The following is a 27,944-nucleotide window of genomic DNA, read 5'->3' as shown; positions in this document are numbered from 1 at the left end:
GATAAATAGATAGAAAGGCGCTTTATAATAGGTAGATAGAGTGAAAGGTGCTATATAATAGATAGATAGATAGATAGATAGATGGATAGAGTGAAAGGTGCTATATAATAGATAGATAGATAGATAGATAGATAGATAGAAAGGTGCTTTATAATAGGTAGATAGAGTGAAAGGTGCTATATAATAGATAGATAGATAGATAGATAGATAGATAGATAGATAGATAGAATGAGAATATTCCAGCAGCAGCATACTGATAATGAAAAATACTAAATTAAAGAGTGATAACAATGAAGGTATAACAGACAGACAATAATTGTATATAATGCTAACGTTTACACCCCCACCCCCGGGGTAGAACTGAAGAGTCGCATAGTGTGGGGTCTCCTCAGTCTGTCAGCGGAGCAGGACGGTGACAGCAGTCTGTCTGTCGCTGAAGCTGCTCCTCTGTCTGGAGATGATCCTGTTCAGTGGATGCAGTGAATTTTTAATTATTGACATTATAATTAATAACAATAATTCTGCTATATAGTATGCAAAAAAAAACAAAAAAAAAACATGCTTTTCTGATGTAAGGTGGTGTATCGTTGAAAAATACAAAAAAAAAAAAATGAGCGTAAATCAGCTTCCACAATCATACAAAACTAACGTTAAAAAGAATTTACTAAAAGTCTGCACCAGGTGTACAAAGGTGTGGAGATCCCTTGGGCCACAATGCACCAAAAGGGCCGGATCTTTCTTGCAAATATAAGATATTCACCTGCATAAAACTTGTTTATTTTTAGTCAGATCAAGTTACGAGGGACGTTCAAAAAGTTTCCGCACTGTTATATTTTCGGTGGAAACGGTGAAAGCGGGAGGCGTAGGAATTGGGCATTAAAAAGTCAGTACGACGCTGGGAACATTGCATCGCAAACGAAGACGACTGTGTAGAAAAGTGATGTCTTTTGATTTTGAAGTTCTTAATAAATAGAGTAAAAAAAGGGCGGCAACCTTTTGAATGTCCTCGTAATCCAACTGTTTGTTTTAACCCGACTTGATTTTGTTCATATGACATCCAAGAAAATTATATCAAGGTAGCTAGAAACACCTAAATCAACAAACACGATTTTTTAAGTTACTTTAACTTCGATAAATGCAGTGAACAATCTTACCCGGGGGAGTAAATGCGAACATTAATTTTATTTTAATTCTTTTCATTTTTATTACTATTTAATTTAATATTGTTTCTTTGTATCAGTATACTGCTGCTGGATTATGTGAATTTCCCCTTGGGATTAATAAAGTATCTATCTATCTATTGATTCATTTTTTTCACTAAACATAAATCCAATTATTTTCTTTTGCTTAGGTAAGGTTAATAAAAACGACATAATGTATTACGTAAATGTACTTTTTCTCTCTTTTTCAGCCAGCCTCTTTGGGGTTGGCAATAGTCTTCAGCCCATCTGTCAACCGAAAGACAAACAGTTCAATAATCTTTACTACAGCATGAATAATCCATTACCGTCCACCATCATGGAGAATACATGTATGATGTTATGATATAGGGAGTGTAATTGGTTTGCCAGATAACTGAAGTAACACAAACCTAAAGACATTTCATAAACATGCAAATACTGTGTTTGGCAGTAAAGGTGCATTTACTTTGAAGGTCTGAATGGAGATCCCCAAAACTCTGTAAAATCTTTATAAAATGGGCCCGTATGCAAATTTCACGTATGCTAATTAGGTATTTCTGCCAAGCAAAACAACTGATAATATAAACTACACAAACAATTTTGAACATATCCCCCTAAAAATGCATGTAGTCAAGAACTCTCCCTTTCAAATGTAAAAATGTTTAAAACAGTCACTTGATTAGGGTGAACTTGTCGCATTGGTAGCCTTTCTGCGTGACGTTAATGTCAATGAGGAGGATGAGCCGATGAGTCTTTGCTTTGTTTAAATTTGAAACGCTGATATGACATCCGACAAAACGATCGTTAGAAACAGAGAGTCTATAAGAACATGTGCACTTTCATTGTTATCAACTTAGAGTCTCCGTTAGAGTTAACGTTTAAAACATTTAGATAATGTCAACTTAAGACACTTGGTTAATGACAATAAACAACAGACATTGTGTAACGTTTTCTGTGATAGGTGCTGGTATCTGTAAAGGACAAATCCGTTCAATGTTGTTGTTTTTATTTATTTATTTTTTTATAATTGTAAATTCAAGTGACACCCAAATCTTAAAACATGGCGCTTTTGAATAAAGTCATTTTTAAATGGCCTCTTTTTTTTTTTACCGTGTGAAAAGTTGTCGGGAAAATACGGAAGCGTATTAGGGCCACAGCGAAAAAAAAAAAGACTAAATGTCGAGATTAAAGTCGACATGCTGACTTTATTCTCGACATTTACGTCGAGATTAAAGTCGACATGTTGACTTTATTCTCGACATTTCCAATTTATTCTCGCCATTTAGAGCTGCTCCCTTGCATTAAGGGGTCCCCAGTTGTATGTTCAGTGTAGTACAAAGTCCCAAAAACTGAATATATGAATGGGTATCGCACAGGTTTAACTTAAATATTGTGTAAATATTGGGCTTCATGGGTCGGAGACATGAACACAGGATTAAATGGATGTTCTTCTGAGCGGGCTTTCTTTATTGCATGCATGCTGTCTCTATCTGACGTACTAAACCTCCAGTTTCTATCCTTGCTTTTTCTTTCTGCACATAACCAATCACCACAAGATAAACGTCTTTGTGAAATTAAAACAAGTTATAAACTTAGACCTCGGAGTTTTCAGAACTTTAAATTATTAAAGTATGTGGGGGCACGGTGCTTGCTAGGATGGAGTTTTCAGAAATTAAAAAAAAAATCTTCATTATACATGTTTAATTATGCCATCCATTCAGGGTTGCGCCCATCCCAGCAAGCATCCTGTGCGAGGCAGGAGTAAATCCTGAATGAGACGCCAACACATCGCAGGGTGAATACGTGCAACATATAAAGTAGCAGGGTCAATAATACATAACAAAACCCCACATCCTACATGTCTTTGAAAGGAAACTGAAACACGCCGAGTAGACCCACCAAAAAAAATGCAAACTTAAGGCAGGGAACACCCGGGACCCCCTTGCTGCTGCGAAGCAGCAGTGCAACCACCACGCCACCGTGCCCCCATATGCTTTAATACATTTTAAGTTCTGTACATTTTAAGTTTTGAAAACTCTGGGGTCTAGGTTTATAACTTGTTTTAATTTCACAAAGACGTTTATCGTGTGGTGATTGGTAATGTGCAGAAAGAAAAAACAAGGATTGGAACTGGAAGTTTAGTACGCTAGATAGAGACAGCGCGCATGTAATAAAGAAAGCCCGCTCAGAAGAACATCCATTGAATTCTGCGTTCGTGTTTCCGACCACCACATCACGAACCCAACATTTACACGATATTCCAGTTAAACCTGTGCGATACCCATTTATATATCCAGTTTTTTGGAGCCTCGTCACACTTGCCATAAAGTTCACTACACAGAACATACAACTGGGAACCCCTTAATTTAAGGGAGCAGCTCTATAGCCACGCCGCCGTGCCCCCCGCCACCCATGTTTAATACATGCTTTAGTGCATTTCATCGTGAAGAAGATATCAAGTATTTCTCTTAGTATTCTGAATGTTCTTAGAGCAGGAACATCATGAAGTCAATGTGCGGCGATCGCTGTCTGCGCCTCTCAGTGCAAGAGGAAGTCAGTTGAAGAAGCGCATAGAGATTAAAAACTGGGTCGGGGAACACTTAATATAAAGCATTTAATGTGCTACATTAATTAATGAAGGAGTTTGAGAAAATCTAGTAAATTGAACATTCATTTTAAGATGTTTAGTTTGCAACATTCTACTAACAAAATAAACAATAGAATAAAGTGTAAATGTCGACTTTAATCTCGACATTTAGACTTTTTTTTTCTTCGCTGTGTCCGTATTTTTTTTTTTTTCACCGTGGCCCTAATACACTTCCGTAGGAAAAAAGCAACATTAGCTCAGGGAAAATACAATGAAGGACTCGTCAGTCGCGGGGCGAACAAGCTACCGAACTTCTCTTTGCTTACCATGTTTTATGGGTGTTCAAACGTTTTCGCAATTTTAAAACTCTATTTATTAAGAATTTCAAAAACAAATGAATTGCTTTCTACAGTCACCTTCGTTTGCAATGCAATTTTCCCATCGTCGTAACAGCTTTTTAATGCCCAATTACTTCTCCTATTGCCTTCACCATTGCCAACGAAAATATAAAAGTGAGGAAAACTTTTTTTTAAATTTTAGAATGAACTACCGTCCGTCATTTGCCTGTTTAATGTGAAGGCTTTGAATTTCTAGACGTATTTAAGATGTCATTTGAATGATGCGTGTTCATTCAAGATGTAATTTAAACGGACTTTACTCAGAATTAGCATGTTTTTGGGCTCTATATCCTGTTTGGAAGAATTATACATGGCTATCACATTTACAAGTATAATTATGTGGAAACAACTTTAAAGGAATCCATTGCTTCAAACAGCAGCAGTAATCACAGAAGCACAACTTCTAGGGTGTTGCTATTACCGCATTGCTATTATACGGACACAAAATTGGCATTTATTTATTTCATTTATTTATTTCTAAAAATGTGACATTACACAAACATTTCAAGTTGATTCAATAAAAATTAGATCTGCTGCAGTCTGATTTAATAATTTTACAATTCTGCTGTTGGTCACAAAAGAATGAGAAAATGTGTCAGTTTAACTGATAGAAATAACATTTTAAAACTAAGTTCGGTGTTTGGGTTTATTAACCTGGTCATGATGTTATCGCGCGTAACGTGAGAGTAAATAAAACTAAGTTTCTTTAAGTAAAATGAACATGCATAGCTAGTTGCAATCACACAAAAAAGAATGGAAAAAGGAATAAACTAATCGGTATAGATGAGCTGATAAAACTAAAAACTAATTGGTAAATATAACGTAATTAAATATTTGTGGATGTACGTAAATACATTTTGAGCAATCAACATAAGAACAAAAATCAAACGGCCAACTTTTAAAAGTGCTTCCATGCGAGACAATTGGTGTTGTTGGCTTTAAAACTTTCCTATTTTCTGATATTTTTAAAAGATTTTATAAAAGAATGTAGCATGCGATAAAAAGAAAAAAAAATCCATGCCGTGCAGCCCCTCATTTGTTTGATTTACGACCTCAGACTACAGTAAAGTCCAGCATTAATGATCTGTTTGCCGAAGTTTATTCATTCCAATTTCTTATTAATGTAAATGAGAACCAAACCCTTTCATCATAAGTCTCGCTCCTTTAATGGAGACGTAAAGTCTGTTCGTTTTGTTATCACGTCTGCGACTTTCTTACCCCGAGACAGCGTCGTCTCCATCAGCATGCGATTGAACCGATTAGCCTGACTCTCCATAGACTTACAGTCGCATTGATAGGATAAAACATTACATTTCTTTTTACAACATAAGGGGGGATTGGGGCTATATAGAAGGGGCCCACGAAGTTCGAAATATTAAAACTCATTCCATGATTCTTGCAGAAATTAGTACCGAATAAAACGAACACTGGAAACACTGAAATGTGTATAGTAATTAAGTACTGGGAATTATTATACTGTATATGAAATTAAATAGAGTTAAGCACTAGGAGAAAAAGGAGGCGAGAAGGGTAATTTTAGACTTGTGTTTGATAATGTTCAAAGAGGAGGAGGAAAAAAATATTATTTATTTGTTTAGAAGAAAATATGAAATAAAAGAAGGAATTTATGTATTAGGTGGGGGGTGATGTTTCACAAGGTGTGAGTTGGGGGACCTTTGTTTTAAAAATGGCATCATTTCATGAAATTACATTTTGGTGATGTATTCTGCAAAACATGTTAAAAACGCATATGATCTTGTATTACTTATTTTTGAGTTAATAAAAATTTTAAATAAAAAAATCATAACACAACATTGCGTGTACACATGTGATGGATCATCTCACATTCTTAAAAATAAATTGCCGGCGTGTTTCTTCAGAGCTACGTCACAGGTGGACCATTTTTTGTTTCTCGCTGCACATGAAGGTTCATTTAGATCAGCAACGGGCTCCAAAAATAACTACCAACAGATGATAACTGATGTGTGAAATATACCAGCGGAGTCTCGATTATAAAAAGACTTTACTGCATGCAATCACACCGGCTAAGTTAAGGTTTAGTGTTCTGCAAATATATAATATAGTCTTTGTGCAGTTTTATGTATCTCTTCCAAGAATATATATATATATATATATATATATATATATATATATATATATATATATATATATATAGGGTTGGCACCCTGCCCAGGATTGGTTCCTGCCTTGTGCCCTGTGTTGGCTGGGATTGGCTCCAGCAGACCCCCGTGACCCTTGAATAATGGATGGATGGATGGAGATTATATATATATATAGCCAGCCAGCCATTTTCTAACCCGCTGAATCCAAACACAGGGTCACGGGCGTCTGCTGGTGCCAATCCCAGCCAGCACAGGGTAAAAGGCAGGGAACAAACTCTTGGCACGGCGCCAGCCCACCACAGTAATATATATATGTATGTATGTATGTATGTATGTATATATACATATATATATATATATGTGTGTGTGTGTATTTATGTATGTATAATATATATATACATATATAATGTATATATATATATATATATATATATATATATATATATATATATATATATGTATATGTGTATATGTGATTTTACGAATGCAAATGAACGGTGCACTATATGTATTTCTAACATTGAATATACTGGTGACATTTTGTAAAATTACAGCGTTTTATTGGGAGTACAGTTTTACAGGCGTATTTTGTAGTTTTAAAAATAACTAATTGGCTACTTATTTGCCAGTAATTTACTGTAAAATTTACATATTTTTGCTTTGCGCCCCAACAAAACCCCCCCCACCCCCCCGTCATAAACCTAGCGTCTATGTATGGAGGAGCGAAAGCTCTCGATTCGTCAAAAATTTCGATTTCCGGTGTTCGACGGATTTCGGTGTTTTATCGTCCCCTGATACCAAAAACATCGATATCTCGATGGTGGGTGGGTGTCTGTCCGTCTGTGTCTGTGTGTCAGTTTCTTGAGGACGGTCCAGAACTAAAACAGCTAGACGGAAAAAAAAAAAACAAAGTCGAAACTTAAGCCTGTTATGAGATGACGATGGGCTGATTAAAGCACTTTAGAGGAACCCTTGAATACTGTAATTCTGCAATTAGTTATGAATTCTTCTTGTCAATTGCTACCGTAATTACCTATTTTATGATCAGAAAGATCAGCATCAGAACGGTAAATAATTACTGAAATGTTATCGGATAGTTTGAGTAAATTGGCTCCTGGGGCGCAAAGCCTACTGATGTTCACGTCCTAATTTTTTGACATGAACAGCAGGACGCGATCCCAGAATTCCTAGAATATTAAACAAATTACCGCAAATTATTTCTTTTTTTATGTATGTTTTTCTTAATTGAGTTGATTGAGCAGCAGTAACACCAGATCTAATCCTTTAAAAAGTATTTTTTTGACACACCTCTTTTAATAAGTGCTCTCCGTTTACCCATAAACGCGTCTATTTGCCGAGGTCGTTTTATTCAATTTTAAAGTCTATCGAAGACAAAGAAACTTCTCGAACAAATCTGATACAAGGCAGAAACAAAGCCAGTCGATCATGGGTGCCGGGACCGGAGGTGACGTCAACAAAGCCAGCCGATCATCCATAACTGGAAATCTGAGGTGTTCTGGTAACCCTGATGTAGAAACTAAAACAGAACACGTTAAATGGCAATGGGGAGAATGAGAACACTACAGTCAAACGAAGGTGCCGGAGTGGTTGTTCAGAGCGATGTCATAAGGGAACATGTTTTGTTACCCAAAAGACCCTTTCACACGAAGGCTCCTTTCATTTATTTAGATTTTTAAGACTCCATACAGTAAATAGTCATGTGTAGATGGTTACAGATTGGTGAAATATCAATGGCTTATTATTTTACAGTTAAAGGACGCTTACAGCATGAAATCACACAAGCACGTCCAGGTTTTTTTTTTAATTTGTTAGTGTCATGCTCGGTAACTTAACATACAGATTTTAGTTTTTCTTTCTACATATTAGTACGTTTTGCAAAGCATAAAGAGCTATCTTTTTCCCAGAATGAAACGATGCTTTGTCAAGCAATGGATGAGAAATTCCAGTAAAGAACCATAAAGTGCCATCGAAGAACCGAGATTTTTAAGAGTGTACGTACAGAGAGTATCGGGTGTTTTAATAATATGACTGGTCTTTTACAGGAAAATAAATATTTAATTTCTATTGTTTGATTATTATGGGAAAATTATGTCGCTTTCAATGAATGAAAATCGCATGTTTAAAACACGAAGGCAGTGGTGGCGTAGACAGGGAGGGGACCACTTAAGCCGTGTCATTATTTGGGCCCCACCTAAGTGATCTGACAGACCCACGGAAAAGCTAATATGTAATGTCAAAGCTCAGCAGTCGCCTAAACTTTGTATAGATGATACACAAGAGCTAGAAAGTAATGGGAGATGCAGTAGATGTATGGATAGCAGCAGAAAACACTGAACCTTCATCAGAGATTACGAGTGAAACAGAGAGACGCGAACATGCAATGACAAAGCTTACAGTGACACTGGATAGCCATCAGAGAGCAGTATGCCATATTAAATATTACAACAAAACGAGAATGTGACCCATTTCAACTTTCTATTTTGAAACAGAAAGAGAGAGAAGGACATAGGGAGGAAAATACGTTAAAGCATTACCATGGCATCTAGTTATTTCCCATTTGTGCCAAGATTAAATAAAATCCAACCTGTTAACTCACATTGAAGTGCAATGCATATGCATGTTGTGCATTTAATTTTAGGGCGGCTTTATCATATAATTAAAAGCATTATTAACCAAATGATCCATTACTTTTCACTATGCCACACAGTTTAAAATACTATATAAATGTAGCATTGTACGCTAAGTCATTGGCAGCAGGTTGGCACAGTGGTAGTGCTCACAGTAGGGAGACCAGGGTTCACATCCTAGGTGCTCCCTACGTGAAGTTTACATGTCCCCCCAATGTCTGAGTGTATTCTCTCCAACTGTCCAAAGTCATGCAGCTTAGGTGAATTGGCGACGCTAACTTGGCCCTAGTGTGTGTGTGTGTTCTGGTGCCCTGTTCCTGCCTTGTGCCTTATACTTGCTAGGATAGGCTCCAACCCCCCAGACAACCCTGGTCGGGATAAAGCAAGTTAGAGGGTTTGAAAATGACATGGCGTTGATTCATGTGTGTCCTTACTAAAAGAAAAGCAAATGTATTGCATTTGTTTTAGCGGCACTCCCAAGTTTATTGAAGGTCGATTCAAAAATTGTGCTTTTAATCTTGACCCAAATGAAATGTAATCAAAAAGCCAATCAGCATCAAAAGGAAGAGCAAGGAGCTCTGTGATTGTTAAATTGTTCTCCCTTTAAATTTGCAAGTGTATTTATTTTCATGACATCCCCAATTCATTTACCTTCCAGCCTCAAATTTCAGTGCCTGCTTTGCCTTATTGTCCTTATTGTATTTTCACCACTTCCAACATGCCAACGTAAACCACATGGGCATTCCAAATACTGTATTTGCTGTCTACTCCAAATGTTCACTTTTCCATAAAAAAGAAAAATGACTGAAGACATTGTAAAAAGCAAAATAAATAAATGGGGGAGAGAAAACAGATTTTTAAATCATGTTAATCTGTGCTGTTTAAAACTAATTTGAGGATTTGGAGGATAACTAAGATATTCTACAGCATTTTAATACAAAAAATTGGATGTTTCTGTATTCACACTTATAGTGTCATGCAAAATTTTGTAATCAGCCAGAACATTAATAATACTCAAACTCAGTGCTGAGGACTCAATGAGCTCAAAAGCTTTTTTTTTCCCAACCAACTTCTGTTTTTAATTGGACTTGAGGTCTTTTAAGCAAGTCGATATTTTTCCATTTTTTGCTTTGGGGTGTATATGGAAATTACTAATAATAAATTGGTAAAAATGAATTCTTGAAGTGTTAAAATGTCCTTCAGTACAATTCCGAAAAGGGAATTATTATTGGTAACCTAAAGTACCAATGGAATAAAGATTCTAGGAAGAACCTTTATTTATTTAGATCTATAGATTCCATGAATTACAATAAACAGATGATTATCTATCTATCTATCTATCTATCTATCTATCTATCTATCTATCTATCTATCTATCTATCTAATATTTAGGGTTGTGTCAGTCTGTCACATGATTACTCCTTAACCACTGGTGAACCACTAAAACTTTGAACTTGGTCTTAATCAAAATCTTATGACGTGAAACTCACGTGTGTAGTAAAAAGTTATCAGGGTTTCTATCTTTCTTACGGCAAACTTCATAGATAAATAGATTAAGAAGGCAACATGGCAGAAGAAGAAAGAAGGGCAACGGCATCTGCTGAGCATTAAGCAAATTGCAGAAGCCAATTATGTGATTGGCTGAAGAAGAGAAATGACATTTGTGGCATCTGCTGTGTGTCAAGCATATGTGGCAAGTCAACCTGCTGCCATTCGTGAACTACTGGAGGGGGAACCTTGTTCATAATTTTATTAAATACCAATGAGTTCCTAAATTTTTAAGGACTCTTGCTGCATACAATAATCCAGACTAATTTCAGGTTTTCATGATCTGTTGTATCCTGCTAGGCCGTCTACTATGCATTAAAGATTTCTGTTTTGTCCACATATAGGGAGCATCTTCAAAGCCCAAAGAATCAATTTTAAATGCAAAGAGCCCCTCTTAAAATGAAATGCTTCTTTGTCAAGCAGTGGTTCTACAAGGACCCCCACAAGCCAGTAAAGTGCCACTTAGGAACTATTAGGTTTAATGGTTTAGCAATGATGCATGTTACATGAAGATACTTGATGGTAATTTCTATTTTTTAACTTGGTTTTTAATTTTTTCATCACTATGATGATTTTTATTCTGCTTTTCAGGTGTTCTAGTTTTTTAATCCGTTATTTGCTAATGAGCATGTTAGTGGGCCTGACACTGATAATAAGTAAAGGGGAGGTGAAGCCAGGAAGCACTTCTTTATGTGAAATTGTTGTGTATGTGAAGCTCCAGGTGCTTGTAGATCTGCACCACTTTCACGTCCTCCCCTCAAATGATGGTCTGGTCTCAGAAGGTCTTTGGCACACCGTAAGTCAACCATCAGCTCTTTTGACTTGCTGATGTTGAGCTGCAGTTGGTTCTCCCTCCGACACAAGACACAGTGGTGTTTCCTTTTGATTGACTAATAAACAGTGTCACAAGAACGAGACATGGACAGATAAAGGTTTGGGGCAGCCACCCGTATAATGTGGTATCCTGGCTGCAAAAGTCGTTTTAACAAATAATCAGCACTGAAGTGCATTCAACCGAGTCCAAAACAAGACTGAGGAAACAAAGGAAAAGGGGCAGGTTTTAAAGGGGGAGACAGGAAGTGAGGTCATATGGATCCGGCACGTGGTCTTTTACCATTGGTTCATAGCCGGACGTGACATCAGAGGGACTGGAGCTGGTGTGGCCGACTTCCATTGGCTCAGTCCCAGAAGTGATGTCAGGAGATCCAGGTGAAATCCCCCGGGAATGGTCTACAGGCAAGGGAGAAAAAGAGTCAGTGCACTCTGCCACACCCCGGCATGCCTCCGAACTGCCTTCACTCAAGCCCTTTAGCTGCCTCCCATGCGCACGTGTGTGACAACAGCCTTTTCTTTCATGCCATGTACATAACCAACATAAGAAACAAGAGGAGACCATTCAGTTCATTAAGCCTGTCTGTAAACTCAAATTGTCGTGTGTCCCATAATCTTTATATTACTGAGTTGCAGCTACAGCCTGTAGTTTACACGTCCTCTCCAAGCCAGCCTGTGTCTTCTGTTCTTTTCATCTTAAATTGCAAAGACACGTGCATTGGATTAATTGGTGACCCTAAAGTTGCATTGACGGGAGTAATTGTGACTCTCTTCATAGGTGTGTCCTCTGAGTTGATGGCATCTCATCCAGGATTGATGCATATTTTGCACCTGATACTACTGCTTTATTGTCATATTCGTCATCTTTTCCTACTTCTAGGTGGGGTTGATGTTTGTCTGATGTGGATGCTGGGGAGGAGCCGACAAAGAACTACTTTAAACTCGTTAGTTAAATTTGGAACAATGAAAGGCTTTTGCAAACACTTGTAAAACTCACCTGTTCTTTACATGGTTACATTGTTCCTTATTTCTTTTGTTATTCACGAAGATGGATCGTTTTCAGGAAACGCTCCCCAGTTTGGCCTACTGATGTGACCCCCACCAGTTAAAGCAGTTAAAAAAATGAGATGAAATAACATGACAAAAGCAGCTGTTAAATTGAACAAAAACATATGTGATTATTTCTAGAGATTTACAGTTTTAAATACATCTGAATCAATTGTTCTTCATTTATATTATCCATTTAAGATCATTTTATTTTTATTATTATTTTTTTCAGTCACACTATTTTTGTGAAATTGGTACAGAGCAATATACTATTCATTTTACATCCATCCATTATCCAACCCCCTATTTCTTAACTACAGGGTCACGTGGGTCTGCTGGAGCCAATCCCAGCCAACATAGGGTGCAAGGCCGGAAACATACCCTGGGTATGGTACCAGCCCACCACAGGGCACACACACCCACACACCAATCACACATTAGGTACAATTTAGGACCGTCAATGCACCTAACCTGCATATCTTTGGACCGTGGGAGGAAGCCGGGGTACCTGGAGGAAACCCACACGGGGAGAACATGGAAACTCCACACAGGGATGACCCAGGGAGCAAACCCAGGTCTCCTTACTGCGAGGCAGCAGCGCTACCCACTGTGCCACCATTTTTTTTTTATTTTACAGCAATACTCCTAATTTGTAAATGGTAAATGGTAAATGGTAAATGGCCTGTATTTGATATAGCGCCTACTAGAGTTCAAGAACCCCCCTAGGCGCTTCACAACACAACAGTCATTCACACACACACTCACACGCTGGTGATGATAAGCTACTTTGTAGCCACAGCTGCCCTGGGGCGCACTGACAGAGGCGAGGCTGCCGAACACTGGCGCCACCAATCCTTCCGACCACCACCAGTGACCATTTGTCACTTAAGTTGTTTCTCAAGCTTTGCAAGGTGCTTGTAAGAGGAGAAAGAGTAATAAAGTCATCAAGAGCAGAGATTTGAAAATGGGAGTCTTAAACTAAAATGCAAGTTTGCTAACCACTGTGCCAGTCATTGGCCAAAAAAGGTTCTTAGACAAAAAAAGATAATAAGGGTATTCAGAACAAATAAGAAATATTTGACAAAGTCACAATTATTGTTCCTTTAAAATTTATTTGCTGTTTATTTTGTTTGATCATTTCAGCACCAAGTTCTACAGAAAGAAATGTAAGTCAATAATAATGATAATAATAAAACAAATTTTAAAGTGAAAAAAAAAAAAAACACAATAACAATGGTTTCCAACCAACATGAATAAGCTATAAATTGTTGAAATAATGGCACCAATTTATAAACTACTAAAAGTAATTTCACATTAATTAAAAAAAAAAAAAAAAACGAAACAAACAACATGCATCATCTTCAATGCAACAATAGCCTTAATCTTTAAAATACTAGCTGCAAGGTGCAACTTGTAAGAACTTTTGTTTTTTCCAAAGAAAATACAGCCAGACTGCAACAAGGTTGGGCATTTTGAGAATAAACAGAATTTTATAACGGAATTAAAAGACACAATTAGAAAATGTAAATTGCATTAAACATTTTCATGAATCGATCCTCAGGGGTAACTGAAAGTAACAGAAGTTTTCAGGATCATCTTTGGACATTTATAATTGCAGATGTTCTTTAAATATTGTTAAATAAAATATATTTTACCAATTGTCTGACAAATGTGTTTTCTGTTGATCATATCATATATTATTAGGTAAAAAAACCCTTTTTTGTGATCAAGTGCTATTTTAAAAGCATGCAGAAAATAGCAAACAGCAAATGAACCACGAGTAATAACAAGCATAGCCAAGTGGATGGGAATGGAGAGTTTTGTTGGGCTGAATGGCCTATTCTCGTCTAGATTGATTTAATGTCTTTAAAAATTGAGGGAAAAAGAAGATTAAGAGGAGAACAAATACGAGGGACGTTCGAAAAGTTTCCGCGCTTTTATGTAATTCTATTTATTAAGAATTTCAAAAACAAATGGCATCACTTTTCTACATAGTCTCCTTCATTTGAGATGCAATTTTCCCAGCGTCGTACCAACTTTTTAATGCCCAATTAATTCTCCTCCTGCCTTCACCGTTTCCAACAATAATATAAAAGTGCGGAAACTTTTTGAACATCTCTCGTGTGATATGAAATATGGGGCACACATCACATGACCATACAACTTCTCCTGTGACTAGTACATATGATGATGCCATTCTTCTCGTGCCTAAGTGAAATCCAATGCAGAAGAGCTTAAGCAAAAGAATGACAACGTGCATCTCGAACATTCAAGCCTGGAATCGTCATGTCATAGAAATCTTCACTGCATTTCATGGGATTTTGAAGCAACTGACTGACTGAATCTTGTCATCTTTAGTTATTGACCGCTTAAATCTACAGATAGCCAGGACACGGTGCCTCCTATTCATACGTAAGGCTCGTGCATGGCAACAATAAAAATAAGTCTTTACTTTTTTCCTAAAATGATATCAACATCACAAGAGCTAATTGGTATGCCCTTTTTCTTAACAACAATACTAGGAACACTTGAATAATCACCAACATCCATGAAAACCTCCTCAAAAGTGACTGACCTTTATCTAGAGGATGTGTTCAATGGTCATCGCCCGTGAATTATCGGTATCAAGATTTTGAATGGTCTGAAAAATAAAACCTTCAACCACACTGACTTGTCTTAAACAACTATGATCATACACTGATAATTTCATCCATCCATCCATTTTCCAACCCGCTGAATCCAAATACAGGGTCACGGGGGTCTGCTGGAGCCAATCCCAGCCAACACAGGGCACAAGGGTTAGGGTTGCCAGCAGGGTGCCAACCCACCGCAGGACACACACAAACACACACTAGGGCCAATTGAGAATCGCCAATCCACCTAACCTGCATGTTTTTGGATTGTGGGAGAAAACCGGAGCGCCCGGAGGAAACCCACGCAGACACACGGGGAGAACATGCAAACTCCACGCAGGGATGACCCAGGAAGCAAACCCAGGTCTCCTTACTGCGAGGCAGCAGCGCTACCCACTGTGCCACCATTTTTTTTTTATTTTACAGCAATACTCCTAATTTGTAAATGGTAAATGGCCTGTATTTGATATAGCGCCTAGGGGGGTTCTTGAACTCTAGTAGGCGCTATATCAAATACAGGCCATTTACCATTTACAAATTAGGAGTATTGCTGTAAAATAAAAAAAAAATGGTGGCACAGTGTCTCCTAACTGCGAGGCAGCAGCGCTACCACTGCGCCACCGTGCCGCCCCTGGTAATTTCAGTATTCAGTATGACTATATTTACGTATCTAGATTGCATAATACCATCCATACATTCCATCAATGTTCATATTGTTAACTACACGTCAATATTGCTGCTACTTCTTTGTCTTGTCTTTGCACAATGTCCTGTCTTATTTGTGTTTTAATTTTAAATTTGAATTTTAATTCTATTTTTAATTCATTATTGCGCTTCATCCTGTTAGTGACCGGAAAGAAGCGCACAGGAAATATAAGCGCACGGGATATAACCGCACACACAGGAAAAACCGCATTTGGAAAAATGCGCATACGGCAAAGTCGTATATGCAAAGAAGAAGAAAAAAAAATTATACTATACATCGCAATAAACGAAATTGTATAATTGTTCACTAAACGTATTTATAAGTTGCATGTTTTAATCTGTGCTAATTGGGGTAGTGGGCTGTTGGATGGTCCATAAAATAAAATAGTCATTAATCCTTTTATTACTGTTACTGTTGTGCCTAAATTACCATTTCTAGGAAATTATTATTCTTTACAATAGTTTTCAAAATTTATATTATACCTTCTTATTCCACAGGTAGGCAAATTAGGGTTTTATTATGGCAAGTAAAGGTCGTCCTATAATTTCTTTATTCTTCCCTAACTTTCGAGCAAAGCAAGTTGACATTTTTTTTTAATAAGCGAGATGGAGTTTTCGACCAATCAGAAAGGGAAGCAAATTCTCGGTTACAAGGGATTTGAATATCTGTGTTCTCGCACAACAAAAGGAATAGATAGTTAGGGTGTGTTAATCGTTTATATTTTATTATAATAAAAAACGTCTAGCAGTATAGGTGGTGTATATTTTAAATTTGTAATAATTATATGTCGCCGCTGTGTGCTTTTTTCCACATGCGCACTTTTACCATATGTATATTCTTAAACGTGCGTTTTTTTTCGTCCACACAATTTATCGTATGCGTATTTTTCCACGTGCAGTTTTTCCCGTGTGCGGTTATTTCCTGTGCGTTTTTTTTCCATGCGGTTATTTCCTGTTCGCTTATATGACTGTGCGCTTTTTTCCGTGCACTTCCTTCCGAGCTTCGCAATTTCATCTGTCTGTATACTTGTATATGGTTGAGATGACAATAAAGTTCGCTTTGACTTTGATTTGACTTTGAAAGGTGCTACAAGCTTGACTTTGATGTCTCATCACGATGAGGTTGGTTTCATTTCCACAAAATGAATCGTTTTACTTAAGGTTTGATAAGACAATTTATCAAATGGAAATTATCTCAAGTTGCAGATATGAATATTTTCATCAACTGGACGAGAAAGTGAATATAGTCAGCCAAAAAACTAAAAAACTAGATGCACTGCAACAATGATGTCTTAAACTACCGAAGGAGCTGTTAAAAATGCATGTCCACATTCAATAGGTTGTCACTCCTTCAGGCAAACTGACTCTCCTCTTCTAAGGTCAAATTCTTCAAGCCCATGGAGATGTTACTTTGGATCTTCTTTTGTTCAGCTGTAGAAATTGGAGGCAGCACTGACTGCAGACCGCTTTGGATCTTCTCCAATCGTGAATTCATGCTGCCTTCAAACTCCTCCTTATTCTTTAGCACCAGGCTACGAATGCTATCCTTTGCAGAGTCACAATCGTTGGCTAATGATATGCGCTCTTTTTCCAGCTGAGGGTTGCTGGGATCTAGAGCCATGAGGTGACCAAGGCTGCTGACTTTATCCATAAGATATTGGTCTGAGATCTCTGTGTACGTTCCAGCAATCATATTGACCAGGTTTGCAATATTGGAAGCCTGGAAAGCCTGGGTGTAGATCATGTCTGTCACAAAAGAGTTGGATGAGTAGCCTTCGATCCCATCAGTCGATTCTCCTGATGTAACAAACTGCTTCAATGAGGTGTCCAGGCAAGTACAGATTAAGTTAGATATCATCTGAAAGAAGTGAACCATTTTCTCCCACTGCTCCTTCACTCTTCCCATGGCATCAAGGCCTTTCGTTAGCATTTTTATCGTAGTATTGAAATCGATCTCCTTTACCTGGCAACTCCGCATGGAGACAAGAATATCCGTCAGTTCCTTGTTGTTCTTCTCTAAGTTCTCTATACTTTTCTTGTACATGTCTTGCGTTTGCTTAAGTTGGGCCTGGCTTTGTTCGATTTTAAATCTTGCATTGTCAGAGGCGGTCTGAACGGCGCTTTTCTGCGCTTCATTATTTTTCTGTACTATATTTGGTGGAGGAGTTTGAAAAGCAGGGGATTTTGTGAAGGACTTGCTCTCGGAGTCAAACATCTCACAATTGTCTTTGAGATTGGCTATCTGACCCAAGAGGTTCTTCTTTTCTTCATCAGAACAAACTTTCTTGGGTGCGTATTTTGTCAGCATATTACAAATGGAAATAGCAGCTTTACAGATGTTAAGGGCTTTCTCTTTGGGCTTGCAATCTTCTTCTCCTTTCACTCTCTTCTCAATATCTTCATACTGTTTCTTAAGCCAGTTTGATTTCAGAGATTCATTTTTTTCATCATAGATTTCCTTCCATTTGATCTGATCATTTTCCCACAAACGTTTGCATTTGCTGTGACAATCTAAGCAGTTGTATGGATTTGGAATAAATATTGTTAACAGCCAAAGGGTTATCACTTTTAACAGAATTTGAAGATTCACTGGATGAACTTTTAAATTTATTAATAATTTTTTTAGGGGATGAGAATATAGATAATGTACCAGAGACAAGACTATTTAGAGAACCTGTGATACCTTCTGCCAAAGTCATCCCAACCATGTCCCAGCCAGTGGGTATCGAGTCCAAGGATTTTTTAAACTGGTCATGAGCCTCATCCAGCTCTTTGGACATTCTGGTCAGGTTCTCCTCAGCTAACTTTTTGGCCACGTCTGTTGATTCTTTCTTCATTTTGGCTTCTTCCAGTTTGAGCTTGATGTTCTGTAAGTCTTCTTGATAAAGGTGCTTTGCATTAGTGCACACTTCCAATATTTCTTGAATAAGCAGAATGACATCTGTGAATTTCTTCTCTGTTGACTCTGCCAGCCGTGTACACTCACTGGCTATATTTCTAATATTTTGCAACTGGCTTGGAATAAGCGCTCGGGCACGGTCAGGGTTGTTCTGCAGAAGTGTCCTTACAGCCATTTTCAAGTAAATGGGCACACTACCAGAGTGAAGTCGGATTTGGTCCATGTTCTTGTGAGCGTCATTAAAAGCCTGCCATCCACTATCTGTCACCTGCATAAGACAAGCCCGGAATGACTCCGGGTGGCGGATATATTGATATCCCTTTTCAGGTGGATTCTTATTAATGGAGAAGTCACCTTTTGAGGAAATGTAGACCAGCTCTCCAAGGATGGCAACAGAGAGTGGGGCTGGCATTAAAAACTCTTCCCAGTTGGCATAGGGCTTCATCAGAAGAATGGTGTCTTGTCTTACATCTTCTGCTTTGGATACGCTAAAGACAGCTTTCTGGATGTCTACAGAAGACATTGTTTTTGTTTTTCTTCTAGACTGCAAAAAAGAAAAAAAAAATACACACTTAATATCATCAATTAATATTTATCATCCACCAATTCTCCCTTCCCAATATTTAAATTAGGGCATATTATACGTGCAAATGAAAGAAAAAAAAACTCATAATTTAATAATCATAAAAATAAATGATTTGTAAAACAATATTGTACAGTGGGGCGGCACGGTGGCGCAGTGGTAGCGCTGCTGCCTCGCAGTTAGGAGACCCGGGTTCGCTTCCGGGTCCTCCCTGTGTGGAGTTTGCATGTTCTCCCGTGTCTGCGTGGGTTTCCTCCGGGCGCTCCGGTTTCCTCCCACAGTCCAAAGACATGCAGGTTAGGTGGATTGGTGATTCTAAATTGGCCCTAATGTGTGCTTGGTGTGTTTGTGTGTGTCCTGCGGTGGGTTGGCACCCTGCCCAGGACTGGTTCCTGCCTTATGCCCTGTGTTGGCTGGGATTGGCTCCAGCAGACCCCCGTGACCCTGTATTCGGATTCAGCGGGTTAGAAAATGAATGAATGAATACTGTACAGTGCTTGTGTAACAGCTGTATAAAATAAGAAGTTTAGTTGTTTGGAGCTTCACCAAATCCTGATAACATTCATAGTGTTGTATATTTTCCTGTTGTGGTTCTGTTATATTTTCCCTGCTCCGTTTATTGTGTTATGTTACGTCATCAGTGTGAGCCTCTCCCGGTATTCATTGTGTTACTGTGAGAGGAGGTAAGGACGCTGTATTCTCTGTAAGGTAAAATTAATTACATTTTTTTAAATTGCCTACGGCAGAGGTGGTGCCCTGCCTGGGGTTTGTTTCCTGCCTTGCACCCTGTGTTGGCTGGGATTGGCTCCAGAAGACCCTGTGACCCTGTAGTTAGGATATAGTGGGTCGGATAATAGATGGATGGATGATTTTAAATTGCTTGAATTCATTTTTTTTTGTATGTGACAGTAATTGTAATATGTTTTTTGTAGTATACAGTTGTTGTTTTGAATGCTTTTCTTTTAATTTTGGTTATGTGTTAATGTGAGTGTTCAACAGCCTTTCCATATTTATTTATTTATTTATTTGTTAATATAGGAATCACAGAGCTTGAATAGTCACTTTTTATTTTCTCTGTTTTAATATTTAAGGTATGTTATTTTTTAATTGTTATATTGAGCTGTGCAAGGATATGTGTGTCATTGCAATTTAGCACTGATCCCGGTATTCGTTGTGCTACTGTGAGAGGAGGAGGAATCACAAAGTTTGAATGGTCACTTTTTATATCCATCCATTATACAAACCGCTATATCCTAACGACAGGGTCATGGGGGTCTGCTAGAGCCAATCCCAGCTAGCATAGGGCACGAGGCAGGAGACAAAGCCTGGTCAGGGCGCGCGCACACACACACACACACACACACACATCAAGCACACACTAGGGACAATTTAGAATCGCCAATGCACCAAACTAGCATGTCTTTGGACTGCGGGAGGAAACCAGAGCACCCGGAGGAAACCCACACAGACACAGGGAGAACATGCAAATTCCATGCAGGGAGGACCAAGCGCTGCAGCGCTACCCACTGCGCCACCATGCCGCCCCACTTTTTATGTGTTTTGTTTTAATATTTTAGACTGTTAATTAAAAAGAAAGGGTGTTTGCTTTACTCCTTCGTGGAGGTTTGTACGGCAGATTGCATACATATCACAACGCAGAAGCTTTGCGGGTTAATTGAATCCAAAGACCAGGGTGCAGCAGTACAGCCCTACAGTCAGGGAGGTGGTATGGTGTCCCTCGGGGTCCATAGCTGGTAGTCAGTGCTGGAGTTCAATGACTTGGTGGGGGTTTGGGGGCAGATTGCACGCACCTTCACTTACATAAACGGCGCCCCTCTGTATAAATTGAGCGGAATGTATGGAGCATGCGCCACTCGGCATCCGCAGCAGGCATCCCTGAACTTTCATTTACTGCGCCCCTGTCACCAAACCATCCAACCCGAGACCCTCTAATGTCCTCATTTCTAATCCTGTCCATCCTCGTCACCCCCAGTGCAAATCTTAACATCTTTAACTCTGTCACCTCCAGCTCTACCTTCTGCTTTCTGGTCAGTGCCACCGTCTCCAACCCATATAACATAGCTGCTCTCACTAAATTGTTATTCTTAAAGAAGTTATAATGTTAAATCTGATTTTATTCGGGAAAATTTAATTTCCATTTTTTGAAAGACAATGTTTATTTTATTTTATTTATTAATCTTTTATCTATTTAGCTCAACATGTAAAAGGTTCACCAAGGAACAGTTAAGAAAACGGGGAAGAAATGAAGAAAGCGTTCCCGGACCTAAAATATCCTAAAATTGAAACTTAGAGACTTTTATTAAAATGACTCAAGAAAGAATTGGTAAAACGGCCGATATGGTGAGATATATGATGGGCGGGAATCTGAGGAAATTGAAATTATATATAACAACATATATTAAATAAACTCCCCCCCTCCAAAAAAAAAAAAAAAAATGTAACACGCGCGCGCGCACACACACACACACACACAAATACACATGCAGTATTTATATATACGGACAAGTGAACACTAATATGAGTTAAAGAAACTTCAAGGGCCGAATCGAAATGAGAAATTGTGTCAAGTTAACAGCTACCAAACAAGTTAGGCCTGTACGCAATACACGACATCTTGCACGCTACTGCCGTTTTAAAGAATTCGAATAAAACCGGAAAACGTGTCCGTATGCTGGATGTTAGTTAGAGGAGTTAGAGACTGCACAAAACTACATTATATGAATGCAAGAAAGCAAAATCAATATTTGACATGACAAAGGAAAAACGTGTGCAAAGGACATTAAGCGAAGAATTAAGTATGTTTCGGAAATATAAACCACAACACAAGAGTATAAAAACAATGGGTTAGAATAAACTGTCAAGGAGAGAAAAAAATATCTACGAAACAAGAAAAATGTCGCTGTCGACAAAATATTTTCAGGTGGCTAAGGATATCATGCATTCTTTGAAACAAGAACTGGGGTGTAAAAATACGGATACATAAATCAATAAATAAATAAATAACACCCATAAACAGAGGAACAAGACTATTACCAAAGAAAGTGCACGTTATTATTATGCTTTTAATAATATTGGCTGTTCTCGTAACAGATGTGTGAACCGGTTGTTCCAGATTAGTTTGCCACCCAATGCTGCATTCTAAAGTGGAGCATATTCTATGAATTAAAAAAAGCTCTCTGTTGCGTTTTATAATGGAAGTGGAAGGTAGCAGTTTGATACTGTAACGAGAAATTCATATTTGATGTCTAACCGTAAATTGTAACTTTCGCGTTAATGAAATCGTGATTTTTCAGTCTGTGCAGAAAACGAGTTGGTTATAAAGACCTTAAGAACCAACCCCTTTACATACAAATGCCACTTTAACTATCATTTAAAGCAATACCAATGCACTAGAAAATACGATTATAACATTTAATCAAATACATGAGAGTAGTCATATATACCTGAAATAAATTCAGCGGAGGGTCACTTGTTGCTTTCAGGACGATGCTTGTTGAATCGAGAGAAAAGATTTGAGAAACTTAAATACCCTGGTGGTGTTATCAGTGACCAATCCGAAACAAGCTTATCTGGAGACTCCAGTAATTTAATCTCACGTTGATGTGGTAACACGTTAACTTTACGAGTACTGTGAAGTCACTCATTTATAATCTACGTGTCGTGCAATTGTGTAATTGCACATAGCAATCATAGAGGGGCTGAAATTGTATACAGAATTTGAATGAAGTCAATAAGGCAAGTGTTCCTGCAATAATTCTAATATATATTGCTTTTATTATCACTGTAATAATTTAAGACTAATAGTTGTAATACTTATGACGTTAGAGGGTGAAACCTCTGACACGTTTTACGAGGTACTTATCTGGAATTTTACTACATTACGCCTTTGATTCAGACGAATTTGCGGAGCTATCTGGATATTCATTAACGTCTGAAATGTATTATTATTATTATTATTATTATTATTATTATTATTATTATTATTATTATTGCTGTTGTTGTTATAAGACAACGGATTTTTTTTATAGGCTCCCAGCTCATTTGGCACAATGAATAAATAGATAACAGCTGGTTTAGAAAAAGCCACAGAGACGTATAAGAAAGCCCCATTCACCGAGTAAGGCACACTGTTTCGTCGCTTCGTCGCTTTTGTCGCAATTATTAAGACTGCAGGATGTGATGCCTACACTGTAAAATTTTTATAGTATTACACTGTAATTTCATAATATAGTATGATATTGTAATATAATTGTACAATACTGTATTATGAAATTACAGTGTTATGCTGTAAATGTTAATTACAGCAGCTTCTCTGTAAACCTACAGTAAGTGGCTGGCAACTCTGCTGCCAGTATTTTACTGTAAAATTACAAGGAAATTTTTACTGTAAAATTACATTAGAAAATGTTAGAACTGTATTTTCTGTAGTTATGTATTGTATTTTTACATTGGTCTTGCTGTGAATACCATTTTATAGTGTCACTACAGCATTGATAAGGACATTATATTGCAATATTTACTGACAGATTAATTTAAACAAATAATGCTTCTTTCATTTGAAACATTCCAATAAACATTTATTTTTATGGTCTTGATTAGCTTTTTACATTACCAGTTTTTTTAATTGTTAGCAGTCTTTCATTATTTCAGATAAACACAAATGGTTGCAACAGAGGTGGGAAACACTGGCAATAAACATAGTGCAGCTTTCAATACTAAATTTAAAAGTATAACACCAATGTTGACTTTCACATTAAAATAGAATAAGAACACCATGTTAGACAAAAATTGCCTAAACTGTCAAAATTAAAAGTGAACAAAGTGGTCTTGAATGAATTCTGTTCAAAGTCCATTATCTTACAAAGTGGATAGGAAAAATGAGGGTTTACTGCGTTCTTCTTGTTATGGACTACTTGGCTAGTCTTCTTGGATGTTGCTTTTCCTTGATTGGCCTTGAACATTTGTTCAGGGTTGATGTCAATATATCATCTAAATGACAAAAGAAAGAAAAACACATGTACTTAATTATTTATAAAATAAAAAAATCATTCACTTTGTCATGACTACAATGGTTCCTCTTCAGGTTCATGTAGGAAGGTGAACCCATAACACATCTTCAAAACAGTTCCTTAGTTCCTGCACTCTCAACAATTTGCATTCTCTTAAAAAGATTCAAGTACATAACTGAATTTGCCAATATTTACTTTTAACCGATTTAATTTAGAGAAAAAATATCATGGTGTGTGTCAGGGTGGTTAATAGTGTGTCACAAAAATTTAATAGGATATGAGAAGGAGAATAAGCTTACTGTGTGACTAAGAGGAGTGTGCAAACGTTTTACAGGCAGTGTGTAATAAAGTCTGATGGAAGTGTAAGTCAGTTTTAATGAAAATGTATGTATGGAAAATAAGCCAATGTTTTACCTTTGAACAAAATCAAGGGTGCTTGCAGTCTCTTCCTATATTGGAGGTTGAAATTATAACATGTGTGGAAAAATAAAAAATACAGGTCAATAACTTGTGCTTGACAAATCTGATGTAAGTGACAGAAAGCATGTTCTATGGGGTGTGTGGTAGGAGTCATGCAGACCCCGCATGCTTGCAGTGTACGAAAGCAAGTGCTGCTTCTTGGGCGACTAATGGGTGTGGACTCATCAGGCCCCAACAGATGTACTCCACCCTTAGATTATTTGATAATGCTTATCTAACTAAAGTCTTATAGCCCCATACGAATGGGGGACACGGGCCCCTCGGTTCAGATGAAGGGCAGTGTCCTAGGGCTGTGTTTCTCTGTCATTTAACCTTTGCCTGGTGTGTATGAATAAAGAATATTTCTAACTTTAATTTTGCTTTCTCTGTCTTCAGTCACAAGAAACGACACCAAAGAAAAAGTGTCCACACATGAAGCAAACACAGCAGTACGGCCACAGACAAAGCTGAGTTGTGTTCCCTCACATACAACGTGACCTTCAATGCTCACCATCCACTGCTGGTTGCTTAGAGTTTGACCTGAAAATAAAAATTACAAAATTACATTCATTAAAGAGTACTCTGAAACATGAGAAACTTTTATCAGGTACAATTAGATATCTGCACTATTATGTCTACATACCAAGAATTATAATTCAAGGACTGTCAGGCAAGTTGAGTGTTCCTTGGACATCTGCTGAAGTGGCAAATACCTGAAGTAAAAGAAAAAAATTGACACAACATTCAAGCAGACATTACGACATATAAGTCACGCATGCAATCATACATATGATTTTCAAAAAATATTTAACTCACATCTGCTTGAAGTGTGAGTCCATCCATTTTCTTACTGAGGAGCCTGAGGAGCTCAATTGTGGTGAATTTTGAGGAGACCTCGGTCAAACTAATTACTGAACCAAAATGCTGCTTCTTTGTTCTGAAAATGTAATGAAATATCAGTTCAAGAGTGTCACAGCAAACAATGTGCACAACATAATTAGCTTATTGTCTGACTTACCATGATCTTTCCAGGCGCTGAACAGTTTGGCACTGGACAGGTTGTATGAACTCTTAAGAAGTCCTCTTCTGTCACGTACATTAAATCTTCTACTCCTCAGCCTACACATTTCTCAACTGACTGATTGAATGGCTCGTCAGGAAGGCTTGGTATTACTCACAGTAAGGTTTGCTTAATCTCTTTTTGTAACTCAGACATCATTCTAGTAATGGAAAAGAATGACGAAGAACCATTACAGTCAGACTACACAAGGCAGGCAGATTATTTTGATTAATGCATAAGTGACCCAAATTTTGTGATGTCAATCAGTGAACTCCTGGTCTACAAGAAAGTTATTTCTTTGTGACAACATGCACTGTACATTGGAATTGCTGTGAATGAGAATCGACTCAATTTTCCCAGATACAACACCTTTGTCATTTCTGTCCAGAACAACATGCATGTTCTTTTTATAAAGTGTTTCCTGACTGGAATGTTTGATAGTCACAATATCTGCAAACGTTGCAACTCCTACTAAAATTTGCAACAGATCCAGAAATGTAGTGTGAGCTGAGACTGTCTCCTGCTCTGGCACTTGACCCAAGTATTTAAAATCCTGCACAACTAAACTAACGGCATGTGCTCAATGCTTGACCTACAGAAAAGTAACGGGATTGCACGCATGACACAAACAGCAAGAATCTCAGGTTTTTCTCTTTTTTGATCCAAGTCAATTGGCAGCTTCAAAGGCAACTTGATATAAGATTAAACCTAACGATTCTGAATCAGTATTAATACACTGTTCTCATAAATGTTATCTGCCATTGGAAAAATCAGAGAATATATTTTGTTCTGATTTCAGCTTTTGTTTCCTTATATTGTTTCCTGAATAATAAAACAGTGCTTCTAAAGTTTGTTTAATAGGAATGTACTGAGAAAAGTTTTCCTTGTGATTCATTTTTCTAAGGTAGATGGATACATGATCTATAAAATAACAGGAACATAACTATAAATTTTAATGTGCTGACAAAACAGCAATATTGTTTCAAAATCATGATCACAAAATTGACGCTGCAGCATTTTAGGTCAGTTGGTTAATCAATTTAAGTCAGAAAAATATGCAACAACTCATTGCTTTAAGCAGGTTCCTTAGCTGACACTAACTGGTAACAAATAGCTAAGCTGCCACAACTGCTTTGACTAACTTTAAAGTTTACTGAGTTAAAAGAGTTTGAAACTTGTGTACTTTGTGCAAAACCACTTTGTCCTTATATGTAAAATGATAGCACACGATAACATCTGTTATTTTATAATGCCAGGATGTCTAACTGACATTTTACTTTAGAATGAATGTATGTGGTCTAATGACACACTGAGCAAAACGTATATGCAGAGTACTTTGTGATAATTTAAAAATAAAGATATTGTTTAAACATTAACTGGACGAAATGGCTTTCCACTACAAGCAAGGCAAAATAGTTGTGTGGGCTATACAGGCTATTTGATACTTTAAGTACAAACTAACTAATAAAGTTATGCAAATATACACACATACAAACACAAATGCCGAGGATGTGAAACGACTGTCAAATGAATAACTAATGAACTCACTCACATAGACAAAAAAAAAAACTTAAAGAAAAAAATGCACAAAAAATAAAAGAGACAGAGGCTCACCAAGTCAAAGCGGCAACGAATTGTTTCTGGAACTTTTAATTCTCCTGCTTCACACACTGTTCCCGGTCTCACTCAACAATGGAAAGTGCAAAACGAATAATATTAAAAATAAATGAACTGAATAGGCGGAGTGATAAAAAGATAAATAATTATAAGCTATAACATAATTAACAGGACGTAAGAGAAGTTCTAAAAGTTCTAATGTGGTTTTCTGAACCAAAACCTCTGCTCAGCTTGCACTGCTCTTACTTCCTCATTCAAACCAATCCCAGAATGCCTTGCTTGTACAGTATGTTACTGTATCTTAACTAGTTTACAGTATGTTACTGTATTTTTGATATATTACTGTATTAAGTTTTGAAAACAGCTCCTTGCTGTAGATGTACAGCCATTCTTTAAAATATTACAGCATGTTACTTTGTAAACAAAATACAGGAAAATACTGTAGGAAACTCGCTGTAAATTTACAGCAATCCTTTACAGTGTAAGAACACAACATCCTGACGCAGTGATGTGGCTTCTTTGTGCAGACCTTCTGGAGTTTTATTTTAGAATGAAATGTTATACAGTGAATTTGTGAAGCTATATTTTTATGTTA

The 27,944-nt window shown here is 37.4% G+C and overlaps 1 protein-coding gene across 1 annotated transcript; it reads right to left on the bottom strand.

Moving 5' to 3' along the window:
- Positions 1-15,738: 15,738 nt before the first annotated feature.
- On the bottom strand, positions 15,739-27,586 carry LOC120529792. The gene is given in 8 exon segments (XM_039753929.1): positions 15,739-18,174; positions 18,176-19,144; positions 24,066-24,193; positions 25,043-25,212; positions 25,316-25,385; positions 25,489-25,609; positions 25,691-25,892; positions 27,347-27,586. Coding segments are annotated over 2 exon segments (2,070 nt in total). The 5' UTR covers positions 19,124-19,144; positions 24,066-24,193; positions 25,043-25,212; positions 25,316-25,385; positions 25,489-25,609; positions 25,691-25,892; positions 27,347-27,586; the 3' UTR covers positions 15,739-17,052.
- Between the last annotated feature and the right edge of the window lie 358 nt (positions 27,587-27,944).

Source organism: Polypterus senegalus, chromosome 5 (assembly GCF_016835505.1).
Source record: "Polypterus senegalus isolate Bchr_013 chromosome 5, ASM1683550v1, whole genome shotgun sequence".
Taxonomy (NCBI): Eukaryota; Metazoa; Chordata; class Cladistia; order Polypteriformes; family Polypteridae; genus Polypterus; species Polypterus senegalus.
The sequence above is the reverse complement of the archived record's forward strand: the minus strand, read 5'-3'. Positions and strand labels throughout refer to the sequence as shown.